The sequence below is a fragment of the Podarcis gaigeae genome (assembly GCF_964106915.1).
Source record: "Podarcis gaigeae genome assembly, chromosome: 15".
NCBI lineage: Eukaryota > Metazoa > Chordata > Lepidosauria > Squamata > Lacertidae > Podarcis > Podarcis gaigeae.
In genome coordinates this window covers 40,170,298-40,185,431 of record NC_139692.1, presented here as the reverse complement: position 1 = coordinate 40,185,431, position 15,134 = coordinate 40,170,298, and the positions used below count along the sequence as shown (strand labels likewise).

At 41.6% G+C, this 15,134-nt stretch overlaps 1 protein-coding gene across 6 annotated transcripts in view; it reads right to left on the bottom strand.

The window, feature by feature from the left end:
* Nucleotides 1-15,134, bottom strand: part of BCAS3 (BCAS3 microtubule associated cell migration factor) — a 454,783-nt gene that overhangs the window by 264,678 nt on the left and 174,971 nt on the right. For all 6 annotated transcript variants that reach the window (XM_083714443.1, XM_083714445.1, XM_083714447.1 and 3 more), the window contains exon 16: nucleotides 3,406-3,556. In XM_083714443.1, coding sequence (XP_083570569.1) covers nucleotides 3,406-3,556 — 151 coding nt within the window. The remainder of the gene's footprint in view (nucleotides 1-3,405; nucleotides 3,557-15,134) is intronic.

The following is a 15,134-nucleotide window of genomic DNA, read 5'->3' as shown; positions in this document are numbered from 1 at the left end:
TGTCCTCTGGCTTAACTCAGCCACTTCACTTTTTTATGGGTTTCTTACACCAGGCTTGGTCTACACATTCAGTAGTGCAAGCCTGAAAGAGGCAAGTTGCCCATTCTGGATGGGGTTGCACTCCTTCTGAAGGAAAAGGTGTACAGCTTGAGAGTTGTTGTTGTTGTTACCTCACCCATCTGACTGGGTTGCCTCAGCCACTCTGGGCGGCTTCCAACAAATTATAAACCCACAGCAAAACCTCGAACATTAAAAACTTCCCTATAGCAGGCTGCCTTCAGATGTCTTCTAAAAGTCGGATAGCTGTTTATTTCCTTGACATCTGACAGGGACGGGGTGCGCATTCCATGGGGCGCCCCTGCCAAGAAGGCCCTCTTCTTGGTTTCCTGTAACTTCATTTCTCACAGTGAGGGAACCACCAGAAGGCTGAATGCTGGGGGTGGAGACGCTCCTTCAGTTAGACAGGGCCAAGGTCGTTTAGGGCTTTAAATGTCAGCACCAACACTCTGAATTGTGCTTGGAAACATACTGGAAGCTAATCCTTTAGGATTGGTGTTATATGGTCCTGGTGGCCACTCCCAGTCACCAGTCCGGCAGCTGCATTCTAGATTAGTTGTCGTTTCTGTAAAGGTAAAGGTAAAGGTACCCCTGCCCGTACGGGCCAGTCTTGACAGACTCTGGGGTTGTGCGCCCATCTCACTCAAGAGGCCAGGGGCCAGCGCTGTCCAGAGACACTTCCGGGTCACGTGGCCAGCGTGACATCGCAGCTCTGGCGAGCCAGAGCCGCACACGGAAACGCCGTTTACCTTCGCGCTGGTAAGCGGTCCCTATTTATCTACTTGCACCCGGAGGTGCTTTCGAACTGCTAGGTTGGCAGGCGCTGGGACCGAGCAGCAGGAGCGCACCCCGCCGCAGGGATTCGAACCGCCGACCTTTCGATTGGCAAGTCCTAGGCGCTGAGGCTTTAACCCACAGCGCCACCTGCAGCCCACCTGTCGTTTCTGACTCATCTTCAAAGGTAGCCCCATGCAGAGCGCATTGCAGTAGTCTAAACGGGAGATAACCAGAGCATGCACCACTCTGGCGAGACATGTCTCTAGGAGCCCAAGTGTCCCCTGTGGCTAGGAGTCCCTTTTACCAGGTCTGTCTGGTTCACCAGCTATGTCTGTTCCTGGACAAGGATAGCCTGACCACTGAAGTCAATGCATTAATAACCCTAAGCCTGGATTCCTGCAACATGCTCTATGCAGGGCTGCCCTTGGGCCTGCTTTGGAAGCTCTAACTGGTGCAGAATGCAGCAGGCAAACTGTTGATAGGGGCACATGGCTGGCAAGGTGTGGCACCATTATTAAAACATCTGCACTGGCTGCTCATCTGCTAGCAAGCCAGGTTCAAGTTCCTTGTATTGATTTACAATGCCTTGAATGAGTTAGGTTCAAGGTACCTTAGGGACTGCTTGAACCCTTGTATCCCAGCCCCATCACCAGGTGAGCAGCTGGTCATTCCCCAGGTTGGAGAGGCTCATCTGACAGTGACACAAAAATGAGCTTTTAATGTCAGTGGACCAGTCCTGTTAAATGTTCTACCAACAGAGATTCAGCAGGCACTTTCTGTTTTAACCTTTAAATGTCTGCTGAAAACTTTTCTATGCTACTAAGCTAACGCAGGCAATTAAGAAAAAAACAACTTTCTGTAACAGTTGATGTTCTCTGACCTTAAAATTTTATGCGGTTTTTACTCTGTGTGTGTGTGTGAGCATAGGCTGTAAACCACTTATGTTTTTAAAACAAATGGCGGTACACAAATGTTTTTATAAATAAGTGGTAGAGTGAAATAGTTTTTTGGTTTTTTGTTACATTTCTTTCCTACCTTCCTCCAAGAACTTAAGGTGGTGTACTAGGTCCTTGTCTGAAACTCTAACCACTATACCACACTGACTATCTAATCTATCCACTTCCATACATGCAGGATGACATTTTTTATTGCTTTCCATCCTATGTAATATTTTTTTTTTAAAAAAAGAACACCCTATCACATGAAGGACAAAACTACTATCCCTAACTGATCCCCAGCTGTTCTAGTGTTCTTCCTGCAGATTTTTAGGAAATTGTTTTAATGTGGCACCCTCACATTTGATGTACAGTGAGCCAGTCCATTCTATTAGCACAGCACTAACTTAGGTCCATCAATTTCAATGGGACTCCCTTTCAGTAAATCTTAGTTGGATGCTGCCCACCAAAATGAATTGAAATGACTAACATAGCTCCATTAACTTCAATGAGTCTACCCTGAGTAGGATTTAGCTTGATATGGCTCAATGAGTCTCCTCTGCATAGGACTAACCTTGGACATCACCCAAGAACACTATTATTGAGATTGAAAAGTTTAAGATGGAAGAGTGCTTGAAAATGTATCAGATCAGATAAAACCTTCCCCAATCTGGTGCCCTCCAGATGGGTTTGGACTACAACTCCCATCAGTTCAAACCCATCTGGAGAGCACCAAGGTGAGGAAGGCCAGAGTAGATTGATAAAACAAATACTCCTGCTTCTCTGCGGGTGGAGAGAGACGCAAACTCTTAAGGAGGGCAAATGTTTGGCAGTATTTTGTTCTGCCATCAAAACACATGCATATGTTCCCTGCTCGGTTCTCCCTCTCCCTCCCTCCCTCCTTCCCTCCCTCCCTCCCTCCCTCTCTCTTTCTTCCTAAGGTAAGCTCTATAAAAGCTCAATATTTCCGCTCGCTTTCACTGTGTTTGGCTGAGTACACTGACTTTGAGCCTGCAATTGCAGGAACTTTACTCTGAACGTCTCCCAAACTTCTTTTTCAACTATAACATATATCACGTTATGAACCGGGAGGCCAGGGGGTGAAAATAATAAAAATAAACTAAAATGAAATAGAGTAAGATGTGAATAATATTTTTTTAAAAAACAAAACCAAACCAAAACAGCGCTGTTGATAGCTTAGCAGGGGCCGGGAAATCCTCTGTTTAAGTTACTAATTACCTCTGATGTCAAGCAGAAAGCAAATCCCTCAGATGATTTGGAGAAAATGAGCCATCGAAGTACAAAATAAGAAAAAAGAAATGCGTTCTGAAATTTTGGACAAATATTTACAGACCCGGTTTGAGATGCCCTGGAGTTGCTCCCTTATTCTACATGCGGCACAAACCAGAGTGAATGTGCAGGGCAATCCTATGCACATTTACTCAGAATCAAGTCCTACTGTGATCAAGGGGACTTACTTGCAAGAAACTGTGCACAGGACTGCAACCTTTAAATACAGAACAGAGGTGTGTGCTGCTGCTAGGAACAACTCCCCCCCCCCAAAAAAATACTATATGCATAGAAAATTTTTTTTTTAATACATTACATAATTGCTATTTTAAAGCGCTTTACTTACCCTGTACGTTTGGTGATGGTTCCTAAAGTCATGGGCTGCTTGATTTGAGCAAGAGGAACTACCACAGTCAGGCTGGGAAGTGGAGAAAGGCGAGGGTTTCCAGGGTTATTGTTGGTGAAATTGTTGTAAGTGTCTTGACTATTCAATTTACCTTAACAGGAGAGAGAGAGACAGAAATAATTGGAGGTGGCGAGAGAAGCAGCATTATTAATTTATTTTAAACATTTCAATCCCACCTTTCCAAGATTCAGCATTTTTATTATTAAGTTTACCGTTAACCCCCCCCCCCCCGAGCGATGGGTGAATTGGTCAAAGTAGGTTTCTCCCCATTTCTCATTTTTTCCAATCTTAAATTCAGTGTGCTGGATTTCTGTAACGGTTCGTGATTTATTTATTTACCAAAAGCCCTCACACGAAAATTTGTCAGCTTTTGTAGTACACATTTCCACTTTGAGGTTTGTTGATTTTTTTTAAACAATCAAGCGGTATATAAAACTTTATGAAATAAATGAATTTCTCCTAAGCTACACATTTCCGTATGAGATTCTGGCAAACAGTTTTGCAAGCAGTTCTCCCCCCAAATAGCATGAATTTTCGTACACCATTATTCGATTGGGAAGCTGTGCTGCAAGTGCGAATTTCAAAGCGTAGCTGTTTTAAGCTTGAGTATTCTTTTGAGAAGCGCGTATTAGGTAGATGCACAAGAACTGAATTTATTCCCCAGCCCTATTCTCTGCCCGGCTAATCTCCGCATCTATATGTTTTCAGATCAACAGCTCTCCTTGTGGGGATTAAGGCGGATGTACCACCCAGGAAGCAAAAATAGAATTAACACCAACATGAAGAAAATATGGTGACTTTTTTTTTATTAAAAAAAAGTCCATCCGTCCCCCACACACAGCAAAGTCAAGGTGTACATGTGTATATGCTGGCCCCAATCCAGCACGAGAGATTCATGTATAGGAGAAGCTTTCCTTTCACATAGCTAATGCAGATACTTGCCCAGGCCAAACTGAACATGGCGGATTTGCCTTTTATTTATTTTAAATACGTATGTTCCACCTTTCAACTGCAGGAAGCCTTGAGGTGGCTGACAGAAACATCACTGTAGATGCAATTAAGCCATAAGACCTGTTAACAATCCCACTGCAGTAATGCAGAGAAAATACTATTAAAAGCTAAAGGGTAGGGGAGCCGTGTATTTGGTTGTTGTTGGGAGAGAGCCCAACAGAGGGGTAAAGGGCTGATTACAGTGATAAGGCACCATGAACAAAAAGGCCCTGTCTTTGCCTCAGAAAGAGTGAGGATCCTTCTGAGAACGTTCTGTATTATTACATTTATAGGCACAGCCTCCCTTTCCTCCAAGGAATACATGGTTCTTCCCCCTCTCCGTTATTATCCTCACAACGTCCCAGGGAGCCAACTTTGGCTGAGAGATAGTGACTACCCAGTGAGCTACGTGGAAAGGTGGAGATTTGAACCCTGGTTTCCCAGGGTTGTACCTAAGGCTTATTACACCCCTGGCCCTTTAATTCTCTGCCATTAAAGCCAATGACTCTCAAAGATCTTGGATGTTGAAGGCTCCCTGGTTCACTGCAGCGAGTTGGACTACACTGTCTGTAGCTGTTACCTGAAGAGTTTGGAGTTCTTTAGTATGGGAATTAGATAAAGAGAGATAGATGCCTCTTCCACCCCAAAGGTTCCTGCATTAGGTGTTTTTGTTTTTTTAATACAATCTTTTCTGTAATTTGGGATCTTTTCCTAGCAGTGGTTGCAGGGATGTTCACTGGAGGCACTGCCATCCGTAAGCCTCGGTGTTTCTGGGTGCCATAGAGAGCCATTGCCATAAAAACGGAAGGGACTCTGCATGGCTGCGACCTACAAGCTCAGTGTGTGCATTTCAGAGCTGAACTCCAAGCAAGTTTAATTTGAAAACATAAAACCCACAGAGCACATTTACTTTCACCCAAAAGCCAAGGGCAGCTTTTCCCCCTTTTCTTTAGGCATTAGCAGTGTCCGTCCAAACAAAAGCGTGAGGCACTGGGGCATCGGTGTGCCTACATATGCTGTAACCAACAACAAAAAGTCTTCCAATAATTGTTTATTAGATACAAAGGGAGAGAGGGGAGAGAGCAAAAAGTAACTGAGCACCAGGCTGTGCTGAACTAATCATCCCATTTAAATAAATAGGATTCTAGCATGCTTAACAAGAAATGTACCAACTTCTGCCTGTTTCTCTTTCACAGGCTTTTCCCTCATAATTCTATTCCATTCCGTTTCTGCAGTTATCTTCATTTTTAAAAATAAGCAATTGTGAATTTGCCTCTCAATATACATATATAAATGTGCTGAATTTTAATGCATTTGAATCATCAAGAGATTGTGTGGAAACTTTGAGAGAAATGTGAAATCTGGCGAACAGCCACATGCTTGAGTAAATCAAAATGCTAAATCACGGATGATTTGTTTATTTTAGAATTTTGCAAACTCCACCTCCCCCCCTGAAAATAAAGGTGTACACTCATCTTGTTTGCAATAATTATTTACACCCTCCCTTACTGCTCAACTTGGAAACAAAAATGTAGTAACATAAAGCTGTATACTGATCTTGTGTAGAACTGTAGTTTTTTCCACATACATTGGAAACAAAACAGTGCTAAAATAATGTACATTTAAAAGGCTCCCGGGGACCCTATCCAACTACGTAATACTCAGAGTAGACCTGCTGAAATTAATGCATATAGATTACAATACATATATTTTGAGTATGACTAACATTGGTTTAATAAACAAATGTTTGAAACTGAATTTCTGAATTGCAAATTCATTGATTAAAAGGAAAGAATGGGATCAAATAAAAAAAGTAGAAAACTGAGGAAGATTCCCCGAACACCCACCCACAATCAAGTTCTTTTTGAAAGCAGTAACAAGAAGAAGGATTTGAGCAATCACAGAGCAGATAGTAAGGAACTCTATCCTGTGAATCTAACTGGAACAAAAGAGAGAGAGAAGAATTTGCTGTTATGAAACAAAAACTTCAAATTAAATCTCAAAACAAACTCCTCTTTTAAAGACTCGTAATCTTTCATAATACAGGGCAAAAGGGGTTTTTTTAAAAAAAAAAAGAGGAAAGGGCTGGGACAGTAACAAGCGTTTCTCAATGTAATCGATATGAGCAGTTTTGATACCAAGAAGAACATGAAGTCAGTTGCTATTTTGCACTCATCTGAGACTCCTGGCCTTCTTAGGTACTGTATTTTTGTTGGGAGGGAAATGCAAAATGATACTAAAAAAACCTCTTGCGTGTATGTTTAATCTGTAGATTAGCTCCTGATGACTTTGCCTTTCCTCCTCCTCTGCTTGGTTCGAAGCCGGCAAAAGGTCTCCACCCTCTTTAATGTGCTGTATATAGTTGCGTCAAAGCCTTCCTCCTCCTCCTCTTCTTCTTCTTCCCTATTTCCTTCTCCAACCAATATCTCTAGCTCGCCCCCTGTATATCTCCCAGCGTGCCCCCATCGCACTTGACCGACCTCTGATTCACCCTTTGCATCAAGGCCTCGTCGCTCTACAATCCTATCCATGATTTTATTATTAACTTAAGTGCCTTTGCTCCCTCTTGCTCCTTCTTATCTTTCCTCTTTGATTTCATATTATTGTCCTCCTCAATTGCTCCCTTCCTTGGCTTCATTCTTCCTTTTCAAACCACGGATTTCCACTTCTCCGTCTCAATTGCCTGCTTTTTCCCGGGTTGCGCCTTGCGTCCTGAATGCTTTGCCAGCCGAGATCTGGGCCGCTCACTTCCTCCTATTCAGACGCTTGAAACTCATTTGTGTCAATAAAAAGTATTACCAACCATTACTTTCGGGTTCATTCTAAACAGACGGGCACAATTGTCCGCATAGTCTGTTTTCAGGAGAACTGAATGTTCTAATATAATCATTTCCTCCCACCATTTTACGTTTCTCCTTTTCTCTTTTCTATGTTTTCTCTTTGGAAAATTTAGGCTGTAGTCCTATCTATCTATCACCTGGCTGTAAGCCACATTGAACTCAATGGGACCTACTTCTGAGTCAACATGCATAGCATTGCACTGTCAGACAGTCAGTTTTGGAGCAAAGTGTGGTTTCTTTTAAATTTTTTTTAAATAGTCTCACTGTGGTATAATGATTTTGATGTTGATGACAATGATAATGGTGCTCCTACCAATAATAAAAATGCTATTTCTACAATGTTATTTCATTCTTAATTATAAATGTCTAGCAGACTCTGGAGGAAGGTCAGAGATAATTATATAGCAAGTTAAGGTTGCCTACATGGTTGCCTCAATCAACTGGTCTTCCTTCTTAGAATGTTGTGTTCCCCGAAATGCTGCTTCCTTTGGGACTGATGTGCTGCACTGCACTGCACATAGTGTACAGAATTATTAGCTGCTACTCCCAATCTCCACACACAGAAAGAAGTAAAAGGGAAACTTTGCAGCAATGTGCCTCAAAGCAGATGTTCCTTTGGGGGCTGCCCTGAGGATTTGCTTTTGCATGTCGGCAAATTTTGAATATGCATCTGTCACTCAGTTGAGGACTTACCACAATGCTCCCCATATGCAGATATTAGAGCTAACATTCGTTATCTCCTGCACAACACAGCAATGTATTGGTCTCTAGTGATAAGGTTATATTGTTTGTAGTCTGACTGTGTTCCTAAACCTGTGTTAAAATATTGCCCTGACCACCACCTTCTAACATTAAATTAGAAGTAGAGACCATCTAACAATGTGAGCATATATTGTGGGCTGAGGCTAAAGCAAACAAATTAAATACAACTGGATCCAGCCAAAATTAAGCACTTTGAACCCAAGGATGGATTAATCTGTCAGATTCTGTTTCTCTTATTACTTTATTAAATTTGTTGTTATTTTTTTTATATATAAATTTGTATACCACCTTATAGATCTCAGGGTGCTTCACTATATCTTGCCCAAGGCAGTCCCAAGCAACTTACAGCCATTAATTTCTCATTTGTCCAACCTTAAATTCAGTTCTCCCCATTTCCACACCATTTGTGATTATTTTTTAACCCTTTTGAAAATTTGTCAGCGTTTTCATGCAAACTTCTGCTAGTGAACAAATTTTTGCATGCAGTCCTGACCAAGATACACATTTTTGAAAGCAATTTCCCCAGACGTAATGCATGTTTGTATGAAACTTTGACCAACATATGCATTTTCATACATGCAATTCACAGGAGAACTGCATCGTAAAATTCAGAGAAGTGCAAATGTTGAAGGACAGCTGTGTTTCAGTTCACATATTGCTTCGGAAAGTAAAAATTAGGTAATTCCTCATTAAAATTAGACGAGATCAAATTTATCCTCCATCCCTAATTAATATATCCTGCTGATTTCAATGGGATTAAAAGATGCTTAAATCTCTTGAATGGAAACCAATGGCGCTTAATAAATTAATTTTGGCTCCATCAAACCTATAATCTATACTGTATTGGAGGGAGGTTCAAGTTCTTTGCCAATAGAAATAAAAAACCAGAATTCAGCTGACATTGTGGAAAGATAGGAGTAACTTTATACAATTTTACTGCCCAATCCTATGCATGCTGACTCAGAAGCAAGTCCCAATGAGACTCATTCCCAAATCAGTGTAACCTCACATTGCAACCTGAAGTCCTCCAACACTATGATTTTGTATTATGAAGTTCAAGTGCTCTTTTTAAGAAGAACATTGCTTTTGAAAACAGACTATCAACTAAACTACAGTTGTCTCTCACTTCTAAGGCTACTACTACTACTACTAATATTGTACTGAGCACCTAAATCATTAGCCACCGTACAATAGGTTTAAAGAAATTCTAATCCGGAAGGCATCCTAGGAAAAGTAAGTTGTGCGCCTAACTTTGACATCATTTTCCTCAATTGTGTATCACTCTTCAGTCAATAATCTTTCACCCTCTCATTCTTTTTCTTTTCGGGGGGATGACACAGAATAAATGCCACATTTCATGGCCAGATAAGGGGGGGGGGGGTGCAAGGGAAAGCAGAAGAAAGCAGGGGCCTCGCCTGTTTACAAGAGCCTGAAAAGCACTCAAACATAGAAAAGCTTCCCTGAATTAAAAGGTTTAGATCATTAACTTGTTTTTCTGCGTCCGGCCAATACTGTGAAATGGTGGCTTTTCTCTTGAGGAGGAGGGGGAGGAAAGGAGAGGAGGGAGGGAGGGGGGATACTTAAAAGGGAGCTATGTTTGAATTAGGTTCTTAAACAGCAGCTTGCGCTTTGGAGAGATATTATCCAAGTCCCACGGCAGAAGCGTCCAAAACTCAGAGCTGAAATGCAACTGCCCCCCTTTTTTTTCCAAGGAAGAATAACAAGGCGGGAGAAAAGGGTTCCTCACAGGAAGCCGTCTGAGAAGCTATAATGGTGCTTCAGATGGATTGAAGATAGGAAAAGGAAGGCAAAGGAGGGGGGTTCTTAGAGAAGGCCTCATCTTCCTAAAGACACTCAAGGCTTCCTTTACGCCCCCCTCTCTTTTTCGGTCATTTAATACGGAACATAACCATTACCTTGGATTTCCTCCCCCTGCCCCCACTTTTAATGTTGGTTTTCCTATTTAACGCCCCAAGATTCCAGAATTGCAGCTCATGACAAACTGGGAAGAGTTTTGCTATGAGAGGTCTGAGAATGAATTTAAAAAAAGAGTTTGGGGGTGGGGGACAAAATGAAACAGCATTCTTCTGGGCTGTTGTGAATTTCTAATCCGGTGAATGACAAAAGGAGTTTGAACCGATGCTTATTTAATTTCATGCATTGTTTGAAAAAGGAAATAAACTAAAAAAAATATTATTATTATTATTAGCTTTATTTATGAATTACTTCCCATGAGGCATCCTGAAGCGCATTACAATACAATAAAAACATACACAGAACTTAAAAAAAAAGGTTTGTGTGTGTATATATTTTAGAATAGCACTCAAGCTATTATATTCATCCCCCTACTATACTACCCTGAAATCATAGAACAGATTTTTAATTAGCTCCTTTTTCATTCTTGGTTCATAAAGAATATGTCTGCATGTTGTGGTTTAATCAGTCACATTTTGTCAAGAGAAGGTCTGCTACCCTTTGCAATGAAGGGTCAATTCCACTATCTGTAAAGTTGCTGTACCTAAAAGAAGGCAAGATACAGATACCTGGAATGGTTTCCTGATGGCACTTAAACAAAATAAAATACATTACAATAAAATAGACTGAATTTCAAAGATCCAACTGCAAAGGTAGCTTAACATGCCTTGTCCGTGAAACATCCACTTCAATTGTTATGTTTCTGTGGATGCAGTGAATGGTTTAAATGATCAAGATAATTATATTTTGTACAGTATACATCAAATGATGATCTTGGATATGCTCGATGGCTCAAACACATACATTATCTATCTATTTCACCTCCTGGCCCCGAATACAAACAGAAAAAGAAAAAGACTCTGAGCAACCACAAACAGGAACATTCTAAAAATATGCCCATCTCCTCCTCCCTTTATCCCCCTTTGCAAATGCACCCAGTTTGCTCAAACTCAAATGCCATATATCTGTCGAGGTCCAGCAACCTGCTACAGGAATAATTTGCAGGGATGCATCTCAAATTAAAACACAGCTCCACCTACGTGTTGGTTTATCTATTTGTGAGCTGGCATTCTGGAGAGCAAAAGCTTCCACCGTGTATTGCCCTCCTCTTCTTGCAGGAGATAACAAAAAGGGACCTTTCCGCAGTATAATTTGCACATAGATAACAGCTCCAAAGAGCTGGACTAGGTGTGCAAATGGGGCGGCTGCACATTACGACAGCAGCAATGTCCACGCAAGGGGTGAGGAGGCCCTTTCTTCCACAGGTGCCTTATCAGAGGTGAGCTATGTAATGATAAGAGAAAGGGCCTTTGGGGGCATCAATGCCCTGTTTATGTAACACTCTGCCTTTAGAGCCTGGCCAAGCAACCATGTCACAATCCTTTATCTCAGCCAATGGTTTTTTAGTATTTTTAAATTGTGTGTCGACGTAGCGTGGCAAAGTGGTTTTGAGTGCTGGACTAGGATCAGGGAGACCCAAGTTCAACGCCCCATTCAAGCATGAGGCTCATTGGGGTTGATCTTGTGCCAGTCACTGTCTCATTCCCTAACCTACCTTTTGTGGGGATAAAACGGGGAGGGAGAGAAGCCTGATAGTCAGATAGATAAGACTGACTAATAGATAAATAGATACACAGACAGACAGACATTTTCTGTGGCCGGATGTTGAAAAGCAACCCATATGTGAATAAAAAAACAAACAAATACAGTGGTACCTCGGGTTACATGCGCTTCAGGTTACAGACTCTGCTAACCCAGAAATAGTACCTCGGGTTAAGAACTTTGCTTCAGGATGAGAACAGAAATCGTGCAGCAGGAGGCCCCATTAGCTAAAGTGGTGCTTCAGATTAAGAACAGTTTCATGTTAAGAAAAGTTACAGATAGGTAGCCGTGTTGGTCTGCCATAGTCAAAACAAAAAAAATTCCTTCCAGTAGCACCTTAAAGACCAACTAAGTTAGTTCTTGGTATGAGCTTTCGTGTGCATGCACACTTCTGCAGATACACAGTGTGTATCTGAAAGCTCATACCAAGCACACGAAAGCTCATACCAAGAACTAACTTAGTTGGTCTTTAAGGTGCTACTGGAAGATTCTTTTTTTGTTATGTTAAGAAAAGACTTCCAGAACGAATTAAGTACTTAACCCGAGGTACCACTGTAAATTAAAACTAGGGCATTAATCAGTTCCAAACAATCATTATAAAAAATAAATAAATTCTTGAAATGTTCCTAAAATTCAGAGATCCCCTTTGAAGCATTGACTGGACTAAGGAACTGAGTACTACAAGATCAGGAACTACTTAGGGAATAATACAATGAGTGAAATCCAATGGTGTCCATCTGCCAAAAGAACACATGTTGTTGGCCGACAGGATTCTCGCCCCCACCCCCAGCTGGCACGCTCCCAAAACCGGCTCCAGAAGGTTTAGGGAGCCTGCTGGTACCTACCTCCTGTGCACTGATGGCTGTTTTGGCAACAAGGATCCACGCTAACTTCTGAACTTTGGAAATCGAGGGGATGGTTGTATTTGTTTGTTTTAAATGAAACTTGCCCAAATCCATATAGTTAATCAATTAGTCTAACCAGTTAATTGCCTTAACAGCTGCAACCCTCATGTGGATATATTATATACATATTATAGGCATGCAATAAGAACAGTGCATAAAACAGCCAAGCGGCACTTCATCCAACAAGACAAGGATGCAATAAATCACAGAAATTTAAAAGGAAAGGCCGGGTTGCCAATGTGTCATACCTCCCAACTGTTTCTGGTAAACACATCCACACCTTTTGTGTCTCTCTTTTGTCCTTGGGTGAGATATGTGGAGATACATTTAAAAACATGTGCTAAGAGTGCAGCGCTTGCATGTGCTAGCCTTTTTTTTTTAAAGTGTTGCCTCCCTCCCTCACATGCCTAAAACTGCAATTGCCTGTTATTGCTGTTCTATAAGAAGCACAACGAGATCTTCTGTGACATTAAGTATTTTTCAGGACTTTGTGTATGTGTGTGTGTTTTCCTCCCAAATGGAAATCCCGCCATGCTCAAAACTTCCAGAGGGGCAAGTGACGTTTGTATGCTGAAGCAGAACAGAAGAGTTGTGGGGAACTTTAAATACAAGACAATTTATTACAGCAGAAGTGTTTATGGACGAGAGCAGGGGCGAAGCAAGGTGGGTTTGGTCCGCCCTGGGTGCCACCTCTGAGGGGGGGTGACAAAATGCTGTGCAGCAGTCAACGTCTGTGAGAGATGCTGTGAGGCTTCCCGCTGTCAAAACAGTCCACCCGCCGGCTCTCCCTCAGCTGTAGGACGGCATGCAGTCTCCTCGTTGTAAGGCTCCCCCCAAAAAAGCTCAACAACTGTGGCTCCCCCCCCAAAAAAAATTGAAATAAAGTCAAACCTGGCAAAAAAAAATGTTGGCAGGGGGTGACAATAAATTTTCTGCACGGGGTACCACTTGCTTTGCCACTGGACTAGAGTCCACTTCATCAAGTGTACGTACAAAGAGCTAAAGTAGAATGAATTGGGAAGTTTGTCTCTATTGGTTTGGACACGAATTTGTCCCGCTGCAGGGGTGAATTTATCTGTGTTCTCACCAGCTGTTGCTGCTGTGTAAAATTGCTGTCCTTCTCTTGGTATATATTAAAGCCTTAACTGAACTGTCACAAGCTGTAGCGTTTGGTTTTCATTGCCATTTTGCCCAATGCTCACACTTCTGTCTCACACACATAACTCCCCCCCCATGTGCACACGCCCACTGCAAATAACATTTCACGCATCTGCTAAAGTGTACGACATCACACATATGTTGGTCTTTAAGGTGCTTCAAGACTCGTTGTTGCTATGTTCAGTTCACTAACACAGCCTGCTTCAGGATACCACCCAGGACAGGTAAACATTGCAGGATAAATGAACACATCGTGCAACTGGTAGCACAGATCCTTCCATGGCATGTTGTGGCTCAGTTGGCAGAGTGCATGCTTTGTGTGCAAAGGATTCCATGTTCAATCCCCAGCATCTCCTGGTATGTCTGGGAAAGACTCCAGTTTGAGACCACAGAAGCATCACTCCCTGGCAGAAGAGACAACACTGATGTTGCACTGAGACGCAGTGCAAGACAGCTTTCGATATGCCTAAGAGTGTTGGTAGGTGGGGCAATGGCACTGATCTGAGTGAAACATTGGGAGAGAATACAGGACACATACAGCGATAAAAAAGTTATGTCCCACTGAGGTCAACAGGGTTTGCTTCCTATCAACTGTGTTTAAGGGTTGCAGCCTAACAGCACCATCCTACGCATGCTGGCTCAAAAGGAAGTCCTACTGAGATCCATGAGGCTTACTCTTAAGTAAGTGTGCAGAACACAGCCATTGTAAACTTTTCTCTCTCTCAGTTAAGTTTGGGGAGGATCTGAACAAAAAAAAAAAGTAGAAAAAGGGAAAGGTAATTAGGGAGAAACTGGGAATCTTTCATTCCTACAAACTGTTCTTCATCTACAGAATGTGAGCTGAAGATAGAGGGCTGAGGGAGAAATTTGACCCATTTTAAAAAACAAAAAACTACTGAATTTGCACTTCTTGGACCAATACGTAAACTGAAACAGCATTATCCTTCAAAATTCACAGTTCTCCAAATTTTGTGATCCAAGTCTCCAACCAAACACTGCGTGGAAAAATGCAAGCATTTGTGAAAATAATACATAAATGATATTAGGGGAAATGGCTCGCAAAAACTGTTAAAACTGCATTAAAAGGTATATATTAGGAGAAATACGCATTCAAAGACAGACAAATGTTCATTTAAGGTTTTAAAAAATTGCAAATTGCTGTGAAAATGTGAAGAACTGTATTTAGGGTTGGAATAATGAGAAACCAGGAGAAACTGAAATTGACATATGTGTTCAGACCCTATTCAAGGTTGTTGCTGTTTATTAAAAAAAACTTTCTTATTTTAAACATGAGAGTAAAGTTTACAAAGCCATAGTAACCACTTCTGAATCATAATCTGATTCTATTCATAGACATTTATTCCAAAATATGCCATCATTACTTGCAAAGTTCAACACAGCTTAGAGAGATGAAAAGATATTCACTCTCAGGGTTTTT